Here is a 27,033-nt window from a genome sequence, read left to right as displayed (position 1 = left end):
AGCTCCCACGACCCCTCGAAGCGTAGCAGGAACTGATGGAGAACAACTGAAAGACCCCCAGATGGCATACACATTCACAAAACAGTATGATCAGCATGTATGGCCTCATGTCCCTTCCTGTATTCTATGAGTTGTGATATAATGGTGATACTTAAGATTGCAACAATACATGAGTAATACTGAAAACACTTATTCGTAGGGGGGTGGTGCCACTTTGTTGTGGATTCTTCTCTGTTTGACTCAGCAGTAGTAAGCAGTAGCATCTGCTTTTCAGAGTATTTTTCATGTTTAATGGCTTGCTTTTGTTGTCTGTAGATCAGTAGCTCTTGCTCCATGCTAACACTTTAGCATACAAGGGGTTGAGTGAAAGAAAAGGTCTACAACACGCTGGCCTCTAAAAAGATTCATATTTTAGTACAGTGTTTGAAACTGTATCTCAGCTAATATCAGAATGCTAATGTCTCAGCTAGCTAACCCAGAATAGCTGACGTGGCTAGTTCTGTTTTCTTAATTTTGGAGTTTGGAAACCACTAATTCTCCCATTATGCAGTCATTTTGGCACAATATTAGTATTATTTTTTGTAAAACATCATTTCACATCTTCAGCCAGAGGTTTTGGATCTCATATTAAGCTGCTATAGCTTCTAATATTCTCACTTTTAGAGCTAATGTTGCTAACTTTAGCTTAACACAGATCATGCTTAAGTGTTAGCATTCTTAAAGGAATATATTGACATTTTGGGCTCCAATGCAATACAGTTTTTAGTTAAATGAAAAGACTGGCAGCAATCTTTTATCTCTGTTAAGTATGAAGCTATAGCCAGGGGACTATTATGCTTAATTAGCACAAAGGATAGATTAGCATAAAACTTATTATAATAAAGACTGTTGAGTTGCTGCTCGGGAGATTTTATTTTTCTTATTTTGGACATAGGCTAGCTTTTTCTTCCAGCTTTCAGTTTTCGTGCTAAGCTACGCTAATCAACTCCTGGCTCTGGTAGTCTACAGACTTTTGAGGGGTATTGATCTTCTATCTAACTGTGAGTGATAATGATGGAACGATAATGAGGCCATCTTCCAAAATGTCAAACTATTACTTGAACGGACTGTAGCGCAAACTTTGAGTGATGTTTTGAATTCATTTGAGTGTGCATTACACGCCAATGCCCTCCCCATCTCCGTCTCCATCAACCAACGCCAAAAACCGACATGTCCAACTGCTCTGCCTCCAGTCAACAACAACGTAACGGTACATAAAAAACATCCCTTCTGTACATAGAAAATATACACACTACCTTTTTGACTAGACTAACGACAACATGTTCACAAACTCCTTTTATTAAAAGTGACATTTGTTCTCTTTGTGTCACGTCTTGTTGTTCTACTGAAACCCGTGAACGTGTGAGCGACGCAACATAAACGGCATGCGGCGGTCGAAGACTCCGGCGTGAAACTTTGGCGCTCGTTCTTCTGGTCTTTTTTTGCCTGCTTTTCTTCACGGCGGAGCGCGGTCGAGTGAAATTAAATCAATGAGAACAGACGCTGAGTGATCAGAGGAGTTGGAAATAGAGAGACAGAAGGATAAAGAGGGAAAGAGATGGACTCGCGCTGAAGCAGCTTGTTGAGTCATGGCCATGGGACTCGCAGGTCATAGGTGCCCGCAAGGAATGTGTGTGTGCGTCTGTGTGTGTGTGTGGGTGGGTGGGTGTGTGTGTGTGTGCTCATAGAAGTATGACAGATTGCTTCTGTGTCTGTGTGCTTACATCAAGTGCCACATTGTGAGTGTGAGAATGTGTTTCTAGAACCTCTCTAAATCTCAACATCCATGTATACATACATGTCTTATGATGGTGCATATGTGCTTATGTGTGTTGAGGTGTGTGTGTGTGTGTGTCAGAGTGAGGACTCATACTGCAACAGTTCATACAGCAGGGGTCCGTCACGGTAGCGGATGCCCACAGCAGCCGGCGTTATGTACTGCAGGATGTTGATAGTCCTCCGCAGGCGCCTGTCTACGTAATGGGCGTCCCAGGCCGGGTAGCGCTTCCTGGGCATGTCGATCTTTATAAGTGGGCCCTCGGGCTTGGCGGTGATGGGCGCTGACCTCACCTGGAAGACGGGAAGGCATGTCTCGGCCACATCCTCTTCCGTCTGTGACTTGGTCATGTGGGCCGGGGTCGGCGGAGCGGTGGGCGGAGCTGACGGGGGGAGGGGGAGACCCCAGAGCAGCTGGGCGCAGCAGGACGAGGCGGGGCTCGGCTGCAGGGGGGTTGTGGCAGGGTGGAGGAATCCGTAGTACAGCAGCATGACCAGGACGCCGCCGGCGAACGTCAGGTAGACGCTACACAGCGCTGGGACAGCGTAGGAGTCGGTCAACACTGGGTCCCTGTAGGCGTACCTGCAGCAAGGCGGCGACACGGGGGATTCAATTCATGTGAGTGAGTGTGTGTGTGTCCTGTGTGTGTGCTGTGTGTGCATGTGCCTCCCTGCACTGGCTTCTTATGAAGGATTTGATTTTCAAGTGTTAATATATAACATGGTAAATCACTCCACTCTGCTACACTTGACTACATTAACGTCATGTGTTCCGACTTCGCTTTAAAGTGTAATGAAACACCGTCCTTCAACGTGTCCTCGCCTTCTACACACTTTTGAAAACCCAGTTTCAAAGCCACCAATGTATCCGTCCGTCTCTTAATAACACCCTGTCACCCTCAAACCCATTGGTTCATACTGAAGGGGTAAATCTTAAATCCTAAAACAGCTTGGTGCTGTAGTTTTAACTAGTTTTGTTACTGACACAGGAGTAAACAGGGTATTTGCTGGGGACTATTTTCACTGGAGGATTAATCCACATATGGGGCTGAGTGAGTATTTTGGGCAGGAGAACGGATTATTTCATTTTTCAGTAATTTGTTTATAAAAAAGAAAAATATTGAATTTCATCAAACGCATTGGGTTTTCAAATGTGAGTAGGAGGCTGAAGCAGGCTGAAGGGCAGCGTTTCAAAGACAAAACATGGGAGGTTAATGAGCTTGTTAAGTATGGCGGAGCAAAATGATTTAAAAAAATTAAAAATGAGTCCCTGGATGAGATGTTCTAAGTTTTAACTGGTTTTACATACATTGCTGGCAACGTTTGTGCTATTAGAGTTCTCGACATACAATTTACCTACGTCTGAGCAGGCATGTCATTCCAACACACAGACCAACGTCCTCAGGAAACAGAGCTTTTGTAGTTACTTGGTCTAACTCACCACAGCCCAGTGAGGATGGTGTTCTCAGCCAACACCACTGTGTAGTACGCCACCATTCTGTAGCGCGTCCGACCCTCCTTCACATTAAACCAGCAGAAGATGTAGACAATGCCAACCACCATGTTGAAGAGCACCTCCTCCCACTTCGACATGCAGAAGTCGGTGCCCCCGTGCACCACCCAGAAGGCCATGGCGCACCAGTGGATCACTACAAAGATGCCGAAGTAGATGTGGAAGAGGGAGGCGAAGAGGGCGAGCGAGAGGACGCGGGACGAGATGGTGAAGAGGCGCCAGAACAGGTGCAGCAGCGCCCCGCGGTAGCTCATGCTGCGCTGGTCGTCACGCGAGTCTCGCAGCAGTTTGTGGTAGGAGGCCAGAACCCAGGCCAGAGACAGGAGGGAGCCCAGGGAGGAGATGCCTGCAGGGAGATGGAGGAGGGTTACAAGAGGCGAAAAAGTGAACCAGTCCAAACACATTAGAATCAAAGTTTCCAGGTTCGTGAGACAGAAAGTACACCAGCACAAATTATTATGAGTCACTGGGGGTGTTTTGAGTAAAAATGTGAGCATATCCTTGAATAAAAAGTAGTGTGTGACACGACAGCAACATTTGGCAATGACGCTTAATGGTGTGGGTCCGAAATATAAAGTTATTTTTAATGTCCCAGCTGCTGTGTGCGTCCACCCCCTGTACTAGTCACATATTTGCATTAAGTGAGAAGGTGTCCCAAAACTCCAGAGTGATAGGGATGAATAACACCAGTGGGTGGCCGCCTAGATGATACATTGCCTGGATGAATAAGGAAGAGGAGGTTGATGGAGTTTGGCTAGCACATCCCCCGAACACTTATGATTGTGCTTTTTTTTTTCTAGGACTACCTGAACAAAAAACAGTGTGAAAATCCAAAAGCAGCACCATCTGCAGCCACAAATTACCGAGCACGATGTGTGCAAATTGCTAATTACTGTTTGTGCAGCTGCTGATTTGTATGTGCTTTGTGGGCTGCATGAAAACATGGTGTTAGCGTTGTAAATGTGGCAGTTGCTTGTGTTCGTGTAGAACTGGCGTCCTTGGCTTTTCAAACACCCTGTGCAGTACTCTGAAGAACCAAAGACAGGCCATGCGGTGCAATCTGCGCTCCACCTACACTGCAGCGTCTCGGCTCGGTTCTCCTGGATCATGATGCAGAGCTGCAGGACCAGCTGAGGTGCCGACTCCAGGAAGGTCTCCAGCAGCCGCAGCATGTTCACGTCCGCATACTCGAACATCATGGCCCAGTACCAGCGCCGCTGGTGCTCCTTCTGCCGACGTGACATGATGCCCAGGTACAGGGTCCTGATGTACCTGCAGGAGGGCATGGGTAAGAGTGCTAAATAACAATAATTCTACCCATTTTGTTATCCTCCATGAATGAATGACATTTGAGTAAAATGAATGTCATTTCTCAATGTCATTCATTTTATTTCTTGCTAATTACATGTTTTGCATGCTCTGAACTTTTGTTTTAAGGAGTTCACTGATATGACAACTAATCCCTGATAATGTGACCAAATGATTTCTATTTTGCTAATCAATAATTAGTTTCATTTTCTCAAACAAAAATGCCACACATCTGTGTTTCTTCATCATAGTAACCTGAATATATGTTGATTTGTTTAGGTAAAAATTGGAATTTGACTCCTGAAAAATAATTGTGAATATAAAGCGAGAACTTAGCACTTGGCATCAGCTGCAGGAAACAGTGTGTTCTCGTAGTGGAAATATTATTTGTACACATACTGTACCTATAAACTGTATTAATCTCTTACTCTATTTTACTTGAGTGAATAAAACAAATGCATTTCTAAAAGCTATGGCCTATAGCCTGACTGAACTTGTACTATAAATATTTCCACATTTCACGATGGCCTGATTGTTGCCAGATCCTCTTTATGAATAAGATTTTGATCCATACATACTGAGTGGATTGCTAGATCTTGGAAACTGCAGTGCATGTGGGTGGGATGTAAGCAGTGATTTTAATTAAAAATGCCTCAGGGAATTTGCATGGTGTTTGTGTGTGTGTGTGTGTGTGAGTGTGTGTGTGGACACATGTATGTGTATATGTACATGTGCGTAATGTACTCTAATGATCCCCCCCTGCTTGTGTACTCTACGTGCATGGGTGTCATTGAGCGCGTGTGCATATGCTCCCACGTTATGCGTGGCTCTGTATGCACGGCTAAAACAGCCATCTGGTTTGAAACATACGAGCTGAATTCACGAAACATAAATTATGCACCATCCATGGGAAAACGCCTACATGTGCATGCACACCACTCATGTATTGTTAGAAAGGCTCACATCATGCCTGGCATGATGCATGAACAGGCACTTAGGCTGCCGATCATCGGAGCACTCCTGGCTAATTAATGATCCAGTGGCTGGTGAGGCCTGAAAACTCCAATGTGGACCACTTTATCTGTCCCATACGTGGCATGTGACACTCCATGTGTTTTCTGATGACACAGCTTTATGCATCCTCATTCTGGAACCAGAGCTTGCACTGCATTGCTTACGTATGTTTTTTTTTTTTTCTCCTGTATTCTTTCTGTACTGATAATGCACAGGCCTACGCTAAAGTGTGAAAGTTATCCATCCTGACTTCCTGTGTTTTTATTGACACTCCAGGCACTAAAAATCCTGACCTATCCTTATCATCATATTCCTCACATATGTTAGTGCTTCGAAACAAACCGTTTAAGACTGAATTAATGGATTTTATAGCTTTAAAATAAGAAACAAACACCGAAATGCTGTTTGTCCTTGACTCAAGAGCAATGTCGGATAAAGAACTAACATCATTTGTTTGGCTTTTTAAAAATCTGTAAACGGTAACTCCTCATATTCACGCTCAGGCTGAGGATTGAGGCTTTACTGTGCAGCGTGGCAGCCGACCCTGACAGCCACTTTACGCCGAGACACAGAGGGATGTGGTTTCAAACCATATGCACCGAATACAGTAGATCATCCAGCCCTCCACCCTACCCCCACCACTCTCACTCCCACTCCTCCTTTACCCTCTCTCCTCTTGCTCTTTCTTCTCCCCTCCCCCATTTTTACTCGCACTGTGCAACATTTTCTCCATCTCCTCCCTCACCCCTCCTTCTCTCTCCATCTCTAAGCGATCTGTCTCAATCAGGCCGTACCATTCCTCAGCTACAAACACCCCTGCGCCCTCCCCTGCCACTTCTTCCTCCTTCTTCTGCCCCTCCAGGTGGGAGAGTCCATTCTGCAGGCTGAGGGGGGACTACTGGGTGGGGTGAATGGAGATAGAGGAGGGATGTGTGTGTATGTGCATGTGTACGCCTGTCTGTGTGGGGGTTGATTTAACCCTACAACCACAGAGAGACTAAAGCAGAGGAGCTGAGTAGCACAACAGGATGTAAACACACACACACACACACACTTATCACTCAGCTGTCCCTGCTGCCTGCCCAGAGGCAAGTGGACACCATTAAGGAGTCTTCATGGAGAGTGGGGTGGGGAGGGAATGACAGGCAGCACCGTCCTTGTATAGAGGGCTGGGAGGATGGAGACGGGCTAGTACACTTCTGCTACTACTACTACTACTTCTCTACTACACACACATGAAACAAGAAGCAAGAAAAGCAAGGAACCTACAGTTTCAAAAAAAGATATGTGTGCGTGTATGGTATAAGAGCAAAAGGGTGCATGTGTGTTTCTGTTTATTTCCCGCCAATGCTTTTAGCACTACAATTAGCACCTACCCCTGTCCAACTGTGTGTATATGTGTGTGTGTGTGAGAGAGAGCGAGAGAGAGAGGGAGAGAGGGATAGAGTGAGGTGGAGAGGGAGATGTGTTGCCAGAAGCGCAGATGCTTTTCCTCTTTGTACTCTCCATGCATGCTGACACTCACGGGAAGAGCCGTGACACCGTTTTTCCACCGGTCACACACACGCTGACTCGCATGAGCACACATCCATATATATCCACGCACACGCACAAACACACGGCTCGTCTGTTCTCCAACTAAAGTGAAGAACCCTGGCTGAGTTGCTGTCCTCGGTGCTGAAAGTGCAATCAGCACCACGGACAGCGCCTCAGGCCAGATCCTGAAAACACACTGGATGGGGTTAACACAGAGGAGGTGCTGTGGAGTGTGTGGAGGCTCACTGTGCCAACACTATGATCACTACAGTTGTAGTAGATTGAGTCAGTGAGCTGCTCCCCTCTCAGCCATAAAGTCGGCTCTTTTCAGCCGGAGACTGGACAGTATGAGTTGCAGAATTAACTTTTCATCAGGTGAACCCAAAAAACTCCAAGCAGTTACAGCAGATAACGAGTTTGTCTGCAAAAGTGGGATCAGTGTGTCTCTGAGTCTCTCTCTTAATATCTGTCTGTCATTCTTGGATAGTGCTGGAGAGGTCACAGAGAGCGTTTCCCTGTCCCCCTCTTCCTCTCCTGCCTGTCAGTGTGAAGCAAGCTTTGCTTTCTTCGAGCAACATCGAGAAGACACCCTGCCCTATCCATTAGCAACATTAAGTGTGTGTGTGTGTGTGTGTGTGTGTGTGTATGTGTGTGTGTGTGAGAGAGAGAGAGAGAGAGAGAAAAGGACTGTGTGAGAGAGAGATAAAGGGAGGGAGTGTGGAGACAGGTGAGGATCAGGTGTGTGTTGTTGTTTGTGTGCCCTCCCCCTCCCCCTCCTACCTCCACACTTGTCCCAGCTGGAGGATGTGAATGGTGGCCTGCCACAGCCAGATGGTGGCCAGCTGCAGGCGGTCCCTGCCGGGATACAGGCACCCCAGAGCCACCGCGCCCCGCTTGGTCAGCCCCTCCACCTCCCCGAGCCCCCCGCCGGTGTAGTCCTGAACGAACCAGCGGAAACTCAGAATCTGGACCAGCACCGACGGCACCAGCACGAAGAAGAGAGTGAGGCCGAACCAGAGGTAGTCCTGCCTCTGATAGTAGTCCACCGCCAGGCACAGGTCCGTGCCAACGTCCCAGAAGAAGACAAGGAGGGCGAGGATGATCCAGAGGCAGTCCAGCCACAGCTGCTCCCGGGGCGGGCAGTGAGTCTCCCGGATGCCGACCCCTCCGGCAGGCTGGCCCCCGCCGAGCAGAGAGCCGAGGCAGGCTGAGCGGCAGCCCCAGTAGCAAGCGGAGGTGCGGCAGCACTGACAGATGTGGATCGCGGCGGAGTCCAGGGGCTCCTCGGCATCAACATCGTACAGCTGGGCGAAACCGCCCCCGCCGCACCCGACCCCGGCTTTGCCGCCGTCCGACTGCGCGGCCATGTTCCCCTTCCCGCTCCTGCCCTCCTGCGAAACGCACGACAACCGCACCGTTGTGCTTTCTCGCGGGGCGCGGATACCACGTCACTTCCCAGATACCTGCTGTCCCCTTCCCTCTCGCGCCGCGGCGACTGCTGTGTCTCTTTCCCGCCCGGGGCGCGAGGAGCCATCAGAGCCGGCGGCCGCGCGACGGCGGCTCTCCTTCTTCCTCGTCCGGTCGAGGCACCGCCACCGGGCGCTCGCGAGCAGCAGCAGCAGCTGAATCAGTTCCCGTTCTAGTCCAGCAGCCCTGCATCATCCCGTCCTGCGCACGCGGTCATCTAGGGCGACGGGAGGCTATGACGTAATGCATCTCCCGCTGTTCTTAAGACGTGTGAGTGAATGTGTGTGTGTGTGTGTGAGAGAGAGAGAGCGTGTGTGTATGGGGGCACGCACCGGACACCTGACTATTCTCTCAAACGGCGACTCGTGCTAATATACGCCTTCCTGTTCAGTCAACCGGAGGACCCCCGACGCCCGCCTCTCATTCCTCCCGCTCTCAGGCTGCAGGTAGCCGGCGACCACTGCAGCCCCTGTCCGCTCCGCTCCTTTCCGCAGCTCCAACCCTCTGCAGCTCCCGCTTCCCCACTCCTCACTTTTCTCTCCCTCTCTCTCTCCTCTCTCTCTCTCATTCCGCCCTCTACCGGATGACAACTTCAACCCCGAATTCAACATCTGCACGCGGGCGCGCGCACGTGCACGCGAGCCGAAGTACAAGGGTCGTGCAGTAGCCCTCTATGGAATCAGGGTGATTGTTTTCCAATGAAAGCTGCCTGTTTCCTCAATCTAGAAAAGGGAGCAAAATGAAATTTCCACCACATGCCATTCACCTCTCCATCAATCATCACACCATCCCTTCTCTCAATACTCCCATCCATCCATCGCTCTCCCTTTCTCCCATCCCTCCATCATCCCCTCCAGTGGGCTGACTGCCCTGTGGCTCTGCCAGCCTAATCAACCATAACATGTGTGTGTGTGTGTGTGTGTGTGATCCCTGCGAGGCGAGAATTTAGGATTTAGGAATGTGAGAAAACTGGGATGGACGCTGTGCATGTGTGTGTGTGTGTGTGAGAGAGAGAGGGGATGGGGTGGGAGCTGGAAAGCTGAGAGGCTGTAGAGAAAGAGGAATGGATTTAGGAATTAGAGGAGGGATGAAAGGAGTTTGTGTGTGTGTGTGTGTGTGTGTGAAAGAGAAAAGATGATTCAGACTGAAGCTGCTCCAAGGGATGAAAAGACTGACTGCAAGAGAGAGGATGACTGGAAGATTTAGGAATTGTTGGAGAGGAAAAAAAGGGTGTGTCAGAGAGAGAAGAGGGGGAAAAGAAGGATAAAGCCACAAAAAAAGAGATGGAAAGAAAAAGAAAGGCATAAAAGGCATGAAGATAAAAAAAGAAAAGGGAGTTTTAAGGGGAAGGAAGTCATAAGGGGGAACTAAATAAGGATTTTGTCATACCGACGAAGGTCAGAATGAGGGAAAAATGAAGGAAAGTAATGGATGAAGGCTGGAAGAGGGATGGAGCGGAGGGATGTAAAGAAAGATAAGAAGAAATGTTTTTATCATATAGAAATATAAAAAAAGGCACTCCATACACTGCCTCAGCCATGATCCCTCCTGTAAAAATCATTAAATTGAGGTGGAATGCACTGCACCCTCACGCACAGGCTTCATCATCATCACAAGCATGCTCACACACACACTCACTTTATTTCTCCTCACACACACACACTTGCTCCTCGTTCTCAGAGGCACGTTTCTGTGCGAGCGCTTGCACTTTCTCTCTCCCTGTCCACTGGAGATTAGCCTCTCTGTTGTCATGGCGACCGTGGCTGTGCAGCTGAAGGACGGGGAGAGCGGGTACATGGTTGTTTAGCTGTGTCTGAGCATGTGTGTGCGTGAGACAATGAGAGTGAGTGACAGTTATTCAGCCACAGCTCAGACTGTGGGCTTTTCCCCCCTGACGTCTGTGCTTAAAGGCAAAAATATTTCTCCAATGCAGACAAAAATGACCTGAGCACCTGCAGAGGTATGTGTCAGCAGCAAACTGGGTGGATGTTTGGAGCTATTGTCCACAGCCGACTTCAGCTTCTCATGAATTAAAAAATTAAATCCTCAGAAAACAGCACCATTCTCCTTGTGTCACAGTAACACTCCTGGAAACACGTCAAACCAAACAATTTTAAACTTTTATCCTGTTTTGTTGCAAGCATGAAGGTCAACATGCCACGAGCAGCTCTTGTTAAATTCTTGTGCAGCAATATTGGAAGGAAAATATCTGAAAAATAATGTACGAAAATGATTTATGTAAGCATTAAAAACCAAACCTCTCCTCATGAATCGACGGCTGCAGCTGCAGTCCCATCCTCCAATATTTATCCAAATGAATAAGTAAAAACGCCGGAGGACTCGAGATCAAATGCTTCTTGTGTGCTGATGATTTGGTCGTGCTATTCAAGACAAAATAGGCAGCGGCAGCAGCTCCTGGATCAGCAGTAAACCTCAAAAGACAGAGACAATGACGTGCCGAGTTGATGGGAATCAGGAAGGCACAAAATGAGACTTTTAATCTGGCTCGGAATGACTGGAAGGACAAAGCGAGATAAGAAATATGAGGAAATTCGTGCATCTGCAGCGGGGGCTTTGTGGGGAGGCTCCATGTAAAGCTGGCAAATTGAATAAGAGCCACACAATTAACTGCAGAGGAGAGTTTCAGTTTATTAACAAACCACACGGCAGCCTCTCGTCAGTCAGACAAATGAAAGAGAAGAGCTAACGACGAAAAAGTTGCTGGAAAAACACAACTCAAACACAAGGTTAATTGGAGCTTCATTCGGTTCTAAACAGAGCTCACACAGTTGACGATAATGTGAGCACAGGAGGGAGGACAACTGGGGAGGACACTGACTACTTCCAGCGCCTAAATCCAGTCTGACAGTGGTGGAAAAAGCATTCCGTTGCAGTAGAGGAGAATAGAATAGATTTTAATTGTCCACCAGAGTAGAAATTTGTGTTGCAGTAATTCAACTATGTATAAAAATGCTCCTTAATTAAAAATACATAAAGTTAGGAAGCACCCTCTCCCTCACTACGAAGATGTTGAACATTTTATTGAACGCTCTTACACAACCCTCAGGCCTCTCGTACAAAATACAGTACAATAAAAGTACAGTGGAGCAGAATACAGAGTTGATTCGTTTCTTTCTCCACCCTGTTTCTCTCCGTCACCTCAGTCTTCATCAGCGCAGGAGGGCCATCAGCAGAGTGCACAGCCAGCGATCATACACACACACACACACACACACACAGCCCATTTCACTTTGGCTGATTAGAGCTCACATCAGACTGCTTTTATGTCCACACACGGGGAGCAACCTGGGGTTTGGTGTCTTGCTGAAAGACACCTTGGCATGTGGACAGGATCAAACCAGCCCTGTGATTAACACACACTCTGACACGTAGAAAGTAACTGGGAACTCAAGCTGTCAGGTAAAGGATGGGGAGCAAAAAGCACAATATTTCCCTCTGAAATGATGTGAAGTGGAAGCATAAAGCAGTATGAAGTGGACACACTTTTGGAAGTACAAATACCCCAAAATTGTACCTAAGTGCACTACTTAAGTCAATAGTCACATTCAGCAGGCTGAAGGTACAAAGCCTCTTGGCAGAGAGGACGAGCCATCCTTACAGCCGCAAGAGGAAATATTGGAAAAACTACATCAACAGGGGGAATAAAACACATTTTCTGCAGCTGAATATGTGAATGTATACAAAACCTGGGGGAAGCTAACGGGCCGGAGCGATGAAAAGGTAATTATACAGGCTTGTCATGTCATTTTATGTTCATTTTGTTCAGCTCACTGAGGCAGTTTTACATCCTTTTCATTTGAAATTGATGTGTCACCATTTCAAAGCACTGGCAGTGTGAGAAATCTACTCTCATGCTGGTAGAGCTTATTTGAATTTGAAGCCCAAAAAAATGTAGAATGTTGTACTTTTAATACGACGCAGTTTTCAGGGTCTTTGGGATGTTTGGAGTCGCTGAGTGTTTAGCCAAAACTGAGGAACGTGAGCTATCAGTGAGCTTCAGTGTGGCCGACGGTATCAAATAAGTTGGTTTGAAGTTGACTTGGTGACGATGCCAGCCAGGGAAATTACTGCAGCTCGTGACAAAGAAAGCCTGTCTCTTCCTTTTGTGCCCCGAATGACTGATTATGAGAAGGACCACTTCAGAGCTGATGGCTTTCTTGCTCCTTTGGGGTGGGGTGGGGTCTGTCAGGAATTAAGAACAACGCTGAAATTGAAGCGGGATGGGAAGGAGGTCCTGCGGCTTCCTGAAAATCGAAGGACCTTTCATGGTTTGGCGCCAAGGTCAGCGTGCAGTGCAGCGATGCAGCAGGCTTGACTTGCCTCGAGAGCACCGGGAACACGAGGATCAACACAGGTCAAAGCAGCGTTTATTATTTATGAAGAGCTCATATGAAAACAGGTTGAAAACATGTTACTGGAAGGAAAAAAGGAACAAAAAAGGAAATAAAAAAATTAACCTGCCAAATTAGGCACACTTTGTGCTTCAGACTGAATAATACCTAAATTAAGATGTTATCAGTGGTTGGTCGGGCTGCTGCTACATCATTCATTGAGGACAGCTGCAGCAGGATTGCTCCCCTGCTCGGAGCCGTCGCAGACTCTGAGGGCATTACGCTTTAAATGGCTTGTTCTGCAAAAGTCAGAACAAGGAGGACGGCAGGATGCACTTGTTGCTGTTTTCTGACTCATCAAATGGCCAACGAGAAAAGCAACAAAATGCTGTGGCGATAGCGATTACCGCTCAGGTTAATTGAAGAGTCGGCTCTGACTGACTGAGTTCCCTCAACTGACTTGGTTTTGGTTAAAATGGCTGAAATGGTCCCTGACAGCTTCATTTTTGTCTTTAAGATGAATTATATCCTTTAACATATCTCTTATGAATTTTTCAGCACTTTTAGCACACTGAAATTATCAATAATCTTACATTCGTGGATTCACAAATGTGTATTTTTGTAATGTGACAGCTGAAATGATAACTAGTGACAGTGGACGAGGTCATTATGTGAAATATGAAGCACTTTCGCCTCTTTAAGCTTGTTGTTTTGGCTTTCGAGCCTGCGACATTACTGTTTTGGTTCACTCTCATGGCTCTCATCTGCAGTCAAATCCGCATGCAGCGGGCAGATGTTTTTAGCTGAAACCCACTTTGTGCTGCCTGCCCAGCACCAAACTTCAGACAGACGTGTCACCCAAAATATTTGAATGAATTTTCAATTCAATTAGCAAAAATCAGCTGACAGGCTGCAAACCTTGAGCTTTGAGGCAGTCGTCTGCTGCTGTGGTTGTTTATTAGCTTTTGCATTGTTAGCCTGAAGCTGATGTTGGAAAAATATCATCGCTTAATGTCATAAGTCAGCTGAGCTTTGCCGTTTAGCTACTGTAATCCCTCTTGCTTTCAAAGCATGCAAGTGTGACACTGGTGTGCTGCTGCTATGGAGCCACGTCATCCCGACAGCTCTATGCACAGCCCTGGTGCTAACTGACTCAGAGAGGTTTAACACCAAACTGCACTTCAGATGTCTGATATCATTAATAATCATTGTGAGCCGTAATGAGAAGTGCAGATGCATCACTCTCCTGAGAGCCACAGAGCTTTGTATGAAACCGGTCTTGTGTGTGTGTGGGGGGGGGGGGACGAGGCGACAGGAGTCATGAGGTGTGAGGAGAAATAGTCTTTTTTTTCTGTTGATGGAACACGATGTGAGGAACGTCCTTGCCACTGCGTCACTGACAGCAATTAGCCGGTAGTTATGAGAGACAGTAGTGGGAGTTTGGAGGAGGGAGGCCCACCGCAGCAAACAGTTTGATGGAGTCTGCTGAAAGTGATGAAATATTAGACTCCACAATCTGCTGGCCTGTAAATATTTTCACGCTGCCGAGAATCAGTTGGATCTGTTGCGCGCCGTTGGGTTGAAAAGCGTGTTTGAAAGTGATGGAACAAATCCGACTGTTAGTGGTTTTTTATTTACTGTGAGCCAACACGCTCAGAGCTCAGATCAAGGAGGCTTTTCCTTTTGAAATGTGCCTCATGTTGCGTTCTCGATCTCCGTGATCCAACCGTTTTCGCCGCCACGCATCCGAGATCCGTTGCGTTTCATTTCTCCTTCTCTTCCAGTGAGAACGTTTTCTATCTCTCTTGTTTCCTGTAAAACAGCTCCTGGAATGACTTCTGCGGCTCAGCCACAGACGCTGGCATTTGTGCTGATGCGTAAGAGAGGAATTCACACTTCCTTTTCCTCCTCAGTCTCAAAGGTCCTGAAGTGAACTTTGTCACTACAGATAGAGCCAAGCACTTTGTGGGTTTCATTTTAAATCCCTGTAACTGACAAAAAGGGAACAGGCTACACAGAGGGACACTTTCTGAGACAAATGCTTTTTGGCAGAGGAGGACAGGCTCATGCGCAATGGCAGGATCTGACTGGACTTGTAGTCTCTCCACTATGCATGAATGGGAGGTAGGTTAAAGCAAGGAATTTTGTGCATTTACAGGTTAAAGGCTTTCTTGAGTTAGACGAGAAGATTGATGCCATTCTCACATCGGTACAGTAAATATAAAGCTACAGCTAGGAGCCGGTTAGCCTCGCTAACATAAAGACAGGAAGTCTGTCTGACCAAAGTACAGAACTCCTGTAAAACAGCAACTTGTCTCTTTATATATTTAAGCGAAAAATCTAATTAATGAGCTTTTGAGGTGCTGTTACATCAATTTTATTCTCTTTTGGAGAAGAGCCAGGCTAGTTATTTCCTTAGTTTCCCAGTCTTCATGCTAAGCTAAGCTAACCGGCTGCTGGCTCTAGCTTCAGGTTAAGCGCACAGACATGAGAGTGGTATCAATCTTCTCATCTAACTCTTGCCAAAAAAATAAACTTACAGTGCATAGATAAATGGGTTGAGCTGGTGTTTGAGTGGAGCAAATATGCCGTGTTGTCCTTCAAAATGATGTTTCCCAGTCTCCGGATTATGAGCCGTCACTTCCCGTTTCGGAGAAGTCCAATCCCCTGACGCGGGACATCGACCGGGCTTCAGCCAATTGCATTGCGAGGATGCTGCAGGCCTGTGACGCCCAGATGTTTCAGGAAGAGACAGGAGGCACCTACCAGGTACAGGTGTTGCATAAGGTTTCTTTTCTCTGGAAAAAACATTGTTTAAGGTAATAATGATTTGATTGCCATTTTCAGAGGCTTTTGAGCGATCAAGTGGTGGAAACATTGATGGAGGTTTCCAAGAGGGTGGAGCTCATTCTGAAGGTATCCTCACTCTGTCGGCCTGTATTTCTGTCGGTCAGTCAGGCATGTTGTTAAAGCCTGTCTTCTGTTTCTTTAACAGGATCCACAGGACAGCCTTGTTGTACTGAGCGGCTGTGGGACTTCTGGTCGAATGGCTTTCCTCATCACGGTAAAAGTTGTCCTGAAATGCTCCCCACACGATTTGGCCCACTGCACGCCAGGAATAAGGAAGCAGGACAGCTGCAAACACAAACACCATTTAAACTATTCGGTCCCATTACGATAAAAAACAGACCATTTTCAAGTGATGTGCTAAAGCAAGGCAGAACAAGCAAGACAAAGGCAGTTGTAGCCTGTTCGGAAAATGACACTTGATGAAACCATGTGATCAAATCGCAATTGTTTTATGAAATTTCACTTCCTGCGTTGTGCATTTTGCTTGTGTGTGTGTGTGTTGTTAGTCGGCTTTTAACAGGGCGCTAAGGGAGCTGAATCAGAGTTCAGCGTATTCATACATCATCGCAGGAGGAGACAGGTATGTTGGGGTTTTTGTCACATCGAATCATGTTACACTTGTGATTGGAAATACAGTCAATAACCAGCAGAGACTGTGTCCATTTTAAAACACTTTATTTATATTGACACCTTCTGTCACCGGTTTTGTTCCTTTAGCAGTGAAACACATTACTCTCGCAGTCTCACAGGTTCAAAGTGACTGTTTTTCTGTTGAGTAAACTGAAGTTAGAATATTGGACTTTTGAGAGTGGAAATAACACTAAAGTTTAACACCTGAGCAATAAAAGTCATTTTGCTGAAGCTTATGGTGGCAAATGTTAGCAAGCAAGCCATAATCTTTCTTTGCTTGCTCAATGCCTTTTTTGCACAAAAGTACAAGTTCATTAAGGTGTGAAGTACATGTTGTACTGTGTGTTGAAGTGAGCAAAGGTGCATTTTATGGCTAGTGAACTCACCTTAGCAACATGGAGAATGTGCTGTTTCCTCTTTTAAAAGTCTTACTTTCAATATGTCAAAATCAAGAGTGTGTTTCTCTTGTTTTCCTCAGAGCTCTGCTGTCTTCCCAAGAAGCCCCTGAGGATGACCCCCGACTGGGCATGCTCAGTTTGAAGAAGGTGAGGGACACTGTGGAGAAGTGTGCGTGTGTGTGTGTGTTTGAGGCGTGGTACTTTCTGACCACTGCATGTTTTTGCTGACCTGCAGGCCTGCGAGGGAAAGAGGCGGGTCTTGTTCATTGGTATTTCCTGCGGATTGTCTGTAAGTCGCTCTAACTGGTCGAAATCTGAATGCTCACGTCTCAGGATCTTGCAGACTTCTAGTTTTTTTTGTGATTTCTGGCTGCGTAGGCTCCGTTTGTGGCAGGTCAGCTGGACTTCTGCCTGCAGCACCCTGAGGTCTACACACCTGTACTGGTTGGCTTCAATCCTTCAAATCAGGCCAGGTGCGTGAATGTTGTACTTGTACTTCACTCTTATTCCATAAAATTATGCATAATTTGTAATGTCCCTGTTAGTTTGAACATCTAAAATAATGATGTTTTAGGGACGAGCCCATACCCGGCTGCACGTTCACTTTTCGCAGTGTGGTGCAGAGGATGCAGGAGCTTGCCAAAAGCCAAAAGGCCTTCCTCATTAACCCAGCAGTTGGGGTAAGAACATCCAGCCACTTGTTCCCGTCATATTCAAGAAGGCGATGTGTCTGTGCTTTGGCCCTTGACTCCTTGTGTGAATGTGTGTGTTCAGCCGGAAGCCATCAGCGGCTCATCCAGGATGAAGGGAGGCAGCGCCACTAAGATTCTCCTGGAGGTCGTCCTGTCTGCTGCTCATGCTGCTGCCTTCACGAACACGCCCATCACACACAAGTGAGGATGCGGAAAAAACTTGCATTTGCACTGATATGTTTTACACGGAGTCTGTGCACATTGCTGTGTTGCTTTGCTGCTGCTGAGCTCTTTAGGTAATGGGCCCACCACCTCAAAGTGTCCTCAAAGTGTCCTATAACTGACAAAGAAGAATAATAAATTAATATAATAATATAATAAATACAGATCTATTATCAGAAATATAAAATATTTAGCCAACCCAGATCTTTCCATTATCTAATAGGCTTAAAAGTACATTCTGGTATGAAGATGTTTGGACAGTAGGTTAACAAAACTTGATTGATCTTCTGTCAAAACCTGAAGTCACCTCATAGCAGCTCCGGTCCAACTCCCAACAGGCACAGCACGCAGCTTGTTAAGTGCTCCTTCATGTTGGCAGCCATCAGCCTGCAGCTGATGCTCTCCAGCAGTCACCTCAAAACCTACATGAAAAAAAAACAAAAAAAACACGGACATGCTTTTCACATTACGAGTGATTGGTGTGTCGGTAGATCTGCTCACAGTCTGAAGAACACACACATGCTGTTCGTGACGTCAGTGCAGGATGAGGCACATGTGGCTGCATGTGCATCACTTCATTACGCATTTGCATGCTGTGTATGTGCTTTTCCTTCTTTGCATTTCACAAATGGCAAACAAAACAGCAGCATTATTTGTTGCTTCCACTGTGCGATGCTGACCTCTACAGATCATTGCAATTACTATTTACTGGATTGTTCCGGCTTTTATGTTCTATATAACAAACACATGTGAATGCATTATTGCATCTATCTAAATAGCAGAAACCCCTGAACTTAGCCCCCCCTTGTGTTTGCTTCTTTCCAACAGGGGCATCCTGCAGCACATGAGCGCATACGAGAAAACTCTGGATATCACTTACGCTCAGAACGAGGGGCTAGGCGCTCTGTTGGAGGCAGCTGGACAGAGGTGGAACATCCTGTTTTACACCTTTCACGTTCACCTTGGAGTGGTTGCCAGTGTTTCACGAGAACACTGAAGCAAAAATTGGCTTGAATGATTTGAAAAGAAAACCAGTGGAAAAAAAAACTTTACAAAATGGAATTGTATTTGTTGAGAGGTGGAAATGCTTCTGCACTGAAAGCCACAATAATGGTATTTGTCAAGGTGGATTAGCCGCTCCCAAAGCTTCCAGTGGTAGAGAAAACTCTGATCTACAATACAGGCAGCCCACACAGGTGCAGCCTTTCCTCTCATTAAACAGACAGTACTGCAGACTTCAAAAATGCAAATATATGCATATATATAGAAACTTTTTGCTGATCACAGATCTGACCTGTTTGTGTTTCAGTTTGCGGTGTGGCAGGCGTGTGTGCTACCTGGGCTGGGGCCCCCTGGCCGTGCTGGGCCTCATTGACGCCAGCGAGTGCAACCCCACGTTTGGAGCAGGTGAGCGCGATGTGCTCGTTAGCAGAAAGAACAACGTGGCTTCATTTGCAGCTTGAATGAACACAGCTAGTAAATGTAAAACAGTCTGTGGTGAACATCCAGAGATGCACTTCATTAGATGTAAGTAGGAAGAGACATTTCTCTTACATTTGCATGATATATATCCTTTGTGTGTGTGTGTGTGTGTGTGTGTGTGTGAGAGAGACTACAACGATGTTCGAGGCTTCGTCAGTGGAGGATACAAAGAGCTGAACAACAATGAGGGTCCCCTGACTTCACTGGTATGTGCAGGGAAACACTGAATAAACATCTGTTTAAAGAAAAAAGGACAAGTAGAGCGAATGAACGAGCAATTATTGCAAACAGAGAAGCTCTGATTGGTCACAATGCACGATGAAGCTTCTCCTGCAGCAGTGCTGTCAGCACGAGCCACCTCCAAACATGAAGATTTCTGTTCCGCTCTCGTCTATGAGTCTTACACAAGTCTGAAAAATCCTTACACGGCCTCACAAAGTATTAAAATGTCTGAAATCCAGTCAAATCCAATTAAAATGAAATCCAGCTCTCATTTTGCACTGTGTAATGACAAATCTGTCTCTGCTGAACCTGACTCATAGATTAACCCGGAACAGGATTAGCATGAAATACATCCGACTGTACCTGCTTTATGATGTCTGTTTTCAATTAATCTGCTTTAGTCTTTCCATTATACTGCCGGGTGGTGGTCTTAATTCAGTTCAGCTACTACTTGAATTTGTCTTTTTTTGAAATTTGCATGTACTTTTTAAAATGCATTTTGGAAAGAGTAAAATATAATTACCCTATTTAAAGATGGCAGGCTGTCTCACTCTCCTGGATGACATCACTATGTGACAGACGCAATATATTTGTGCGTACACTATCTCTTGCCGCCTGACTTTCCTCCTGTATGTGAATGTGTCATGTCCTGTTACTCCCTTGTGCACGTGCTTACCATTTTAATTCAGGGCAGCAATGGCGGACCCCGCCACTGACAATGCCACTTACTTTATGTAAAGGTAACAAGAGATATCAGCTGCAAATTAAATTTAAAAAATGTGTGTGATATGATGAAAATCACAAGAGTTAGAACCTAAAAACCCCAGAAAAAAATGTTTCACAATAATATGATTTTTAGGGCCTTGATAAGTACAAGACACAGTGTGAAAGTATCAGGTATTTGAAATGCTGGATATACACTGTGTATGCTTGTAGGAGGTATTTGAACATCTCACTTGCTTTCTTTCCTTAAGGGTCCGGACTTCTGCATAGCGCACGAGGATTTTTTGCACCTAGTCCTGCCCTCTCTCAACGACCAGGACGTCGCTGTTCTTATCTACACGCACTCCGGTGAGAGAGAACATGTTTTTTTGGGGGTTTTTTTTGCGTCCATGTTTGGATTCTGTCCAGATCAAATCAGCATGTGTCTGGCCGGCTTCTCTCCACAGACGATGTCAGTGAAGTGGCGAAGTTGGCACGCAGAGTGAGAGCAAAGACGGCCAACCTCCATGCTGTTTATCATCAAGTTGATGGAGACACTGCAGCTGCTGCACAACAAGTATCTATCTACCAACCTATATATCTATATATCCATATATATCTATCTATATATTGCATTCAGTCTGCATTGGGTTTTTTTTGCAGGATGACATCAATAAACTATGTTTATCCTCACTAAAAATCACTTGGCCATCACCTGCTTCAGGGAGCTTACTGCACATGGTACAGCACACACACACACATGCGCACACACATATCGATTCAGTGACTCATGGGAGCATGAGAAATAACTGCTTTGCCTCATTTACTCTTTTTCTTTGTGTACCGCCCTCCTTCAGCAGAGCATTTTGCAGCACTAGAAAGAAATAAATGCAGACGGAGAGTCTGTTGGTTAATGCTAAAAGACTCATTTAGTCTTTATTGATTTTCATTCATTTTAATATCTTCTGTTCTATAGGTCTTTTTTCAGGTGGTAGTTTTTTTTATCTATTTTCATGTGTCCATCGTTTCCTCTCATGCAAACGCAGGGAACAGAAAATCAATCGCCTCTCTCTCCCTCAGCAGTGGGAGCTGTCCACTAAGCTGCTGCTGAACGCCGTGAGCACCGGAGCGCACGTCTTAAAGGGGAAGATTTACCAGAACCACATGATCGACGTGCAGGTCACCAACAGCAAGCTCTACAGCAGAGCCACACGTTTACTCCAGGTATATAATGTCACATTAATCTGACTTGATTAATTGAATTGAATTAAATGTTCTGTTTCTGGATGCTGAGTGTTTCCGTTATGGCGCTTTATGGTATTTTCACTGCACACTATGAAGATGTTGTTTAATTTTTGTGTCATGTCATTAACTTTCTTTCACAGTGGATTTGCCTGGAGGGGAATGCCTCAGATTCTTCTCTGCTTTTATGATTTGCTTAGTTTTATCGATTAATTTGATCTCTATTTCATTTCTTACACATTTTGTCTCTTTGTTTTATGCCTCTTTTTGTCACTTTGTTCTGTCTGATCTAAAAAGCTGCTGTGTAAATAAAGTTCCCTTTTCTTTACCTACTGTTGAACCATGTTGACGTGCAGCACATGTGGCTGATCTGACCCTGCAATGAAAGATTTTCAACTAAATCATCTCCTCCTCTATCCAGAAGCTGTCTGGTCGTCCTGAATCCCAGTGTGAGGAAGCTCTCCTGAAGGCCGTCTACCGAGTGGACAAGCTTACAGTGGACATTACGTTGTCTGACATCGCCACACACACGTGCATCGCCAAAAGCAGGACCAAGGTGAGCAGGCAGTCAGGTGCATAAAGTACTGGGGGCGGGAAAGGATGGTGGGTGGTTGTGTGATATTTTCTCCCTCTGTGCAGGTGGTCCCTCTGGCTCTGGTCTGCTTGCTCACTGGTTGCTCTCTCGTGGAGGCGGAGTCTCATCTGGAGCAACAGCCAATTGTAAGGGAGGCTGTGGAGGCGTGCCTGTCATAATTGACACAGCATGATGTCATTGTCAAGCCCTTACACACATACACTTCATTGATGTATTTAATCAACCTCTATTTCCCCTCTACGGAGAGGTCAACTTTAATGATGGTCTCATTGATTTCTACTATATTTAGTGTAATTATGACAGTTGAGTCAAAGGAACACAGAGTCCTCCTTTATTAGTTCTTGCTTAAATTATAAGCTAATATCTATTTTAGGCGAAAATGTGAACAAGGCTGTTTCGAGGCAACAGCTTGAGTTTTGCCATCCGCACCTGGAGGCTTTACATGCAAGACCATGTTAGAACACTAAGGGGCAGACTTGACACCTCAACCCAAGCAAGCCTTGGCCTAATAACCTGCAAATGTACTGTTCTTCTCACAGACAGTGTTTCGAAAGACACTGTTTCAAATGCATGTTAGAACGTCGCAAACTACAGGAAAATACAGCAATAAAAATGATATTGCGTGCACTTTTTCCATCTCCTGATGTATTATTATGTTTAATCAGAAATAAACACAGAATATTGCATAACTTCTAAAACGAATTATGTTTAAAAAGGTCTACAATTCATCCTACGGTGATACTTGATGTTTCACCATCGTGTTCTGTCGCAGTTTTCAAGAGGGACAAGCTCTACCATATTGGTCCGTGTGATGTAAGTCAGCCTCAATCCCTCTGTGGCTCAGCACACACACACATCCACACACAGACACAGGTACTGGATTAGCGTGACGTGTGTGTATCTTGAGAGCAGTTGAGCAGCTTTGGAAATACCTTTGGAGCATAGCCAAACACAGCAGGGAAGCACAGAGCAGAGGCAGCCCAGGAAGGTAAAGCACACATCAGATCTGGATCAGAGAGCATTAGCACATAATTCTCAGTATTTATACGAACACCTCTGAGGTAATAAAAAAGGTGCTGTTTGCCACCTAGAGACCAACACAAGGACTGCCACAGTGAACCCTTTGACACTCATATGATGCTCTGTGAAGATAGCACAAAGCATGCAGGGCTCCAATTAAGAAAAAAAAATTAAATTAGCCTAATTACACTGTTTGATGCAAAAACATCTGCTATTGTCATTACATTGGTTTTATTATTGGGCTTCGCCTACAGTTTAAAACACTCAAAGGCAACAGCTGTTAGCAGAGTCATTAGCATTGTTGTGCATTATTCCCAGAACATAATGTTTTTCAGTGGAAATTTGGCTAATCTGAAACGCAGCTAAAGTGGCTACGTTAAGATTATTGGTGGCTACACAGCCAGAAGTGGTAACCAAGCAGGTTGTGCTCTCAGCTTCAGAGTGAGCCAGGCTAGCTGTTTCCTCCTGCTTCTACTCAATGCTAAGCTAAGGTAAATTAACCATCTGCTGGCTCTAGCTCCATAGTTAATGCACAGACATGAGAGTGGCTTCAATCTTCCCAACTAACTCTGCAAAAAAAAGAGAATATTTCTCAAAATGTTGAACTATTAGGCTATTTACATCTAAGAGACGGACATCTCAGTGTTTCAGTCTCTGCTTTGCTAGATAGCACAAGTGAAATAACATGAGACTCACCATCCTGAGCATTTATTTTATTTATGTCAACAGGATTACATTCATATATTCATTACGTACATGATGTTCACTTGGTGATGTCACAGAATGATGGACAGCCAAACAGACCAATAGCAGCATAGGCACACACCCCCCCAAACACAACCCCCTCCAGGCCCCCCCCACACACACGCTAACACACCGTCTTTGGACCTCAGACTAAGCAATAAGAGATATACATCCTGAATACACACCCACCCGTAGCAGAATATCTCTGCTCTAAAAGTACAGTAAGGGAGGCATCCTGGAGCCCAGCTCTCTCAGCCTGCTTTCGGTTAAATGTGAGAAACTACTCCTTAGGGGTCATGCTTTTTTCCAGCATTTTAAAGAGCAGCTTTGATCCATTTCAGCCTCTTTAACATGGTTTCTGCCGGGGAGCCACTTAAAGAGAGAGAAGGTGTCAAGAAACAAAAGACGGCCACATAACCGTGATCTCCCGCCCCGTTTCTGCAGAAACACCCTCACATAACCATGGATACAGTAAGGCATCAGTAACACGCTTCACGCTGTTGTTCCACATGGCTGGTTATGCAAACCCCACCTGACTCCACAGCATGTAACACACACTTAAGACAAGCTCTTGACTTGAAGCAGCAGAGGAAGGTTTACATCAACCTGAATTCAAACGTTTGCCTCCTGGCATGCACTGTAGATGTCTCTGTTTGTCAGAAACACACAGATGTGCTAAGTGTCACATTGTGCATCTGTTGTGTGCAAGTTTTTTAACGTGGGGAAAAAAACGCATGTGCAGTCACAGTAATTGGAATACATAAATAGAATGAAGTACATGTACTGTAAATAATTTAACATTAGCATTTTTAAAGGGAAAACAGATTAAATGTCAAAATACATTAAAACTACTAAAGTACAGTTTGTGATTTTGAATATATATATATATTTTTTTCAATTTTGAAGTAGGAATGAAAAAGTTACTTGAAAGAATAGTTCAACATTTTGGGACATATCTCTCAGAGCTGTGTGCTAAATATGAAGCTGCAGCCAGGAGTTTGTTAGCTTAGCTCAGCTAGCATAAGTCTTGGAAGCGGGATGAAACAGCTAGCTTGACACTTTAGCAAATCTAAAGGTCACTTATGAACACATCGTATGTGTCCGGGGAGCCCCATGATAACGCAAGGAAGCCGCTCCACCTGGCTAAGAGCTAGCCCCGCACATAGCTCCACCTACATTTGTACAATTTTTTAAAAATTTTTAATTAATTTTTTTAATCTCAATGAATGAGATACAGCGTGTTAGTCAGTAGAAGTTACCTTTGAACCTTTGGACAGAGCCAGGCTAGCTGTTTCTCTCTGCTTCCAGTCTCTGTGCTAAGCTAAGCTAAGCTAAGATAACCATCTCCTGGCTTTAGCTTCATATTAGCATACAGACACATCTAACTCTGGGCAAGAAAGCAACCAAACTATCAAACTATTCCTTGGAGGTAATCAGGTTACATCACAGAGCTTTAAACAGGAGTCTTCTTCACGGGCTACAGGTAAGCAGGTAGTTAAGTAACAGCTATTAGATGACCTTTCAAAAGAAAACTGGCTGTCCAAACCCCTGAGATTACAGCACTGACTCAATGAGACGTCCGAAAAACAGACAAAGAATTGAAGTGATACATTAACCAAGTATCAACACACTTGTTCTGGCAAACACTACTGAGACTGTCTAACATGTCTCAGGGGTACTTCATATATCAGTGGCTATATGATTCAATTAATCATTAAACTTGTGGTCCACTGAGCACAAAACTGAGTTCACGTAAGCTTTCGTGGGTGTCAGAATACCCTTATATTAACATTACTCATACATATACAGTACAGAAATACACATATCCCTTCATACATACAATTCACTTAAAAAATATAGATATTACCATTACAAATATTAGTCATAAATAGGATATGGTGGTTTCAAGTTTCAAGATTCTACATGTGAATCACTGTGAGTCCTCCTACACTGGATCCGGAGTGATAAAGTGCTTCAAGTGTTTGAGGGTTTTTGGTTTTTTAACCTACATAATTCTGCCCGTGAAGGGTTCGGGGAGTCTTGGATCTTCTGAAGTTTGTTTTCTGTGTGAGTTAAAAGTCATCCAGTTCCACGTCGCTCTCCTTGTGTTTGCGGCGTTTGACCCTGGCCGGCGACCGGCTCCTCCTCTGGCCCGCACCGCCGCCAGCGGATACGCCAGCAGCCATTTTGGGCACTTCTATGGAGTTTACGGGGTTATGGGGTGAATTTGTGTCAACGTCCTCCAAGGAGCCAGGCTGGGACTCCACTGATGTCCTGGTGAACTGATGGAGGAGAGCACCATCTGATTTGTTTCCGCTCACCTCTCCCTCTTCCTCCTCCTCCTCCTCCTCCTCCTTCTCAGGCTTGAGCTCTTCAACAGCATCTTCCACAACCTCCTCCTCACCTTTGTCTCCTCCGCCCTCTTCCTCTTCCTCCTCCTCCTCTCCTGTGGCCGCAGCCCCCTCACGTCCTGATTCATCCGCGCTGGTGTCACTTGGACGTTTGCCGTCGGTGTCAGAGTCCTCTGCATCGGCCTCCTCTCCCTCAGTCACCCCCGGGCCCTGAGGGTGAACCAAGATAACAGTGAATTATCTCTGTGCAGTTGTATTGAACTAAATTGGGTACTACTGGGGCAGCTAAGGGTCAGTAATTTCAGCTACATGTTTGTTACATAAGTAATGTAAATTAGTTTTACTAATTGCTGCAGCAAAAAAAACAGAATCACAACTCTTAATGTTTAAATATCTGTTTGAATGTGAAAGACGAGAGCACCGACTTGAGCCGAAGCAGTTTGCAAGTGACAATAACAGCAGACGTCCATCAGTGGAGGCACTGCGCTGCTGCCAAACAAAACAGATTTGTTCAGTCTGTCTAATTGGATAGGCAGATTATCTTTTCCCACAGGCTTAGACTTAGTGTTTAGGGCCGCAGTAGGTCAGGTTCCTCTTTAAGGTACAGAAATGAACGCAGCAGTCATGTTCTCGCACTCAGTGGCTTTTAAAAATAGGCGCGCTCAAATTCATAAATAGAATGGAGGAACAGTTACTTACTTCTTTAAAAAAATGCTACTTCAAATCAGATAAATTAGACTGATTAGTCTGTACCTTCTTAGAAATACTCATTTGATCATAATTTGTCTTCTCATGTTTGTCTCCTCCTATGAGGAGGTTAGTTTTTCTAGTTATTGACTAAATTCCTGTTTCCTGTTTGATTGATCCTACCTGTGGTG

The 27,033-nt window shown here is 45.4% G+C and overlaps 2 protein-coding genes across 3 annotated transcripts; one reads left to right on the top strand and one right to left on the bottom strand.

Moving 5' to 3' along the window:
- Nucleotides 1-1,893: 1,893 nt before the first annotated feature.
- On the bottom strand, nucleotides 1,894-8,553 carry LOC121627463 (XK-related protein 6). Its single transcript, XM_041966389.1, has 4 exons — nucleotides 7,967-8,553; nucleotides 4,404-4,600; nucleotides 3,257-3,674; nucleotides 1,894-2,398 (listed from the first exon to the last, which is right to left on the bottom strand). Exons 1-4 carry the CDS (start codon nucleotides 8,551-8,553, stop codon nucleotides 1,894-1,896), a joined length of 1,707 nt encoding a protein of 568 aa, XP_041822323.1.
- A 6,453-nt stretch (nucleotides 8,554-15,006) lies between these two features.
- On the top strand, nucleotides 15,007-22,677 carry gckr (glucokinase (hexokinase 4) regulator). 2 transcript variants are annotated; one of them, XM_041966323.1, is made up of 19 exons: nucleotides 15,007-15,129; nucleotides 15,625-15,774; nucleotides 15,853-15,921; nucleotides 16,001-16,069; nucleotides 16,362-16,435; nucleotides 16,964-17,030; nucleotides 17,119-17,172; nucleotides 17,262-17,356; nucleotides 17,458-17,563; nucleotides 17,658-17,776; nucleotides 18,626-18,724; nucleotides 19,107-19,204; nucleotides 19,409-19,485; nucleotides 20,476-20,572; nucleotides 20,671-20,780; nucleotides 20,867-20,944; nucleotides 21,284-21,427; nucleotides 21,867-22,001; nucleotides 22,085-22,677. In XM_041966323.1, exons 1-19 carry the CDS (start codon nucleotides 15,079-15,081, stop codon nucleotides 22,196-22,198), a joined length of 1,806 nt encoding a protein of 601 aa, XP_041822257.1. In that variant the 5' UTR covers nucleotides 15,007-15,078; the 3' UTR covers nucleotides 22,199-22,677. The 2 variants fall into 2 exon arrangements, 1 of the variants encoding a protein (XP_041822257.1); XR_006008024.1 differs by lacking the exon at nucleotides 22,085-22,677 and having other exon boundaries at nucleotides 21,250-21,427; nucleotides 21,867-22,000.
- The last annotated feature ends 4,356 nt before the right edge of the window (nucleotides 22,678-27,033 follow it).

Source organism: Chelmon rostratus, chromosome 24, assembly GCF_017976325.1.
Source record: "Chelmon rostratus isolate fCheRos1 chromosome 24, fCheRos1.pri, whole genome shotgun sequence".
In the NCBI taxonomy this organism is placed as follows: domain Eukaryota; kingdom Metazoa; phylum Chordata; class Actinopteri; order Chaetodontiformes; family Chaetodontidae; genus Chelmon; species Chelmon rostratus.
Note: the sequence above shows the minus strand (reverse complement) of the source record. Positions and strands in the feature narration are given on the sequence as shown.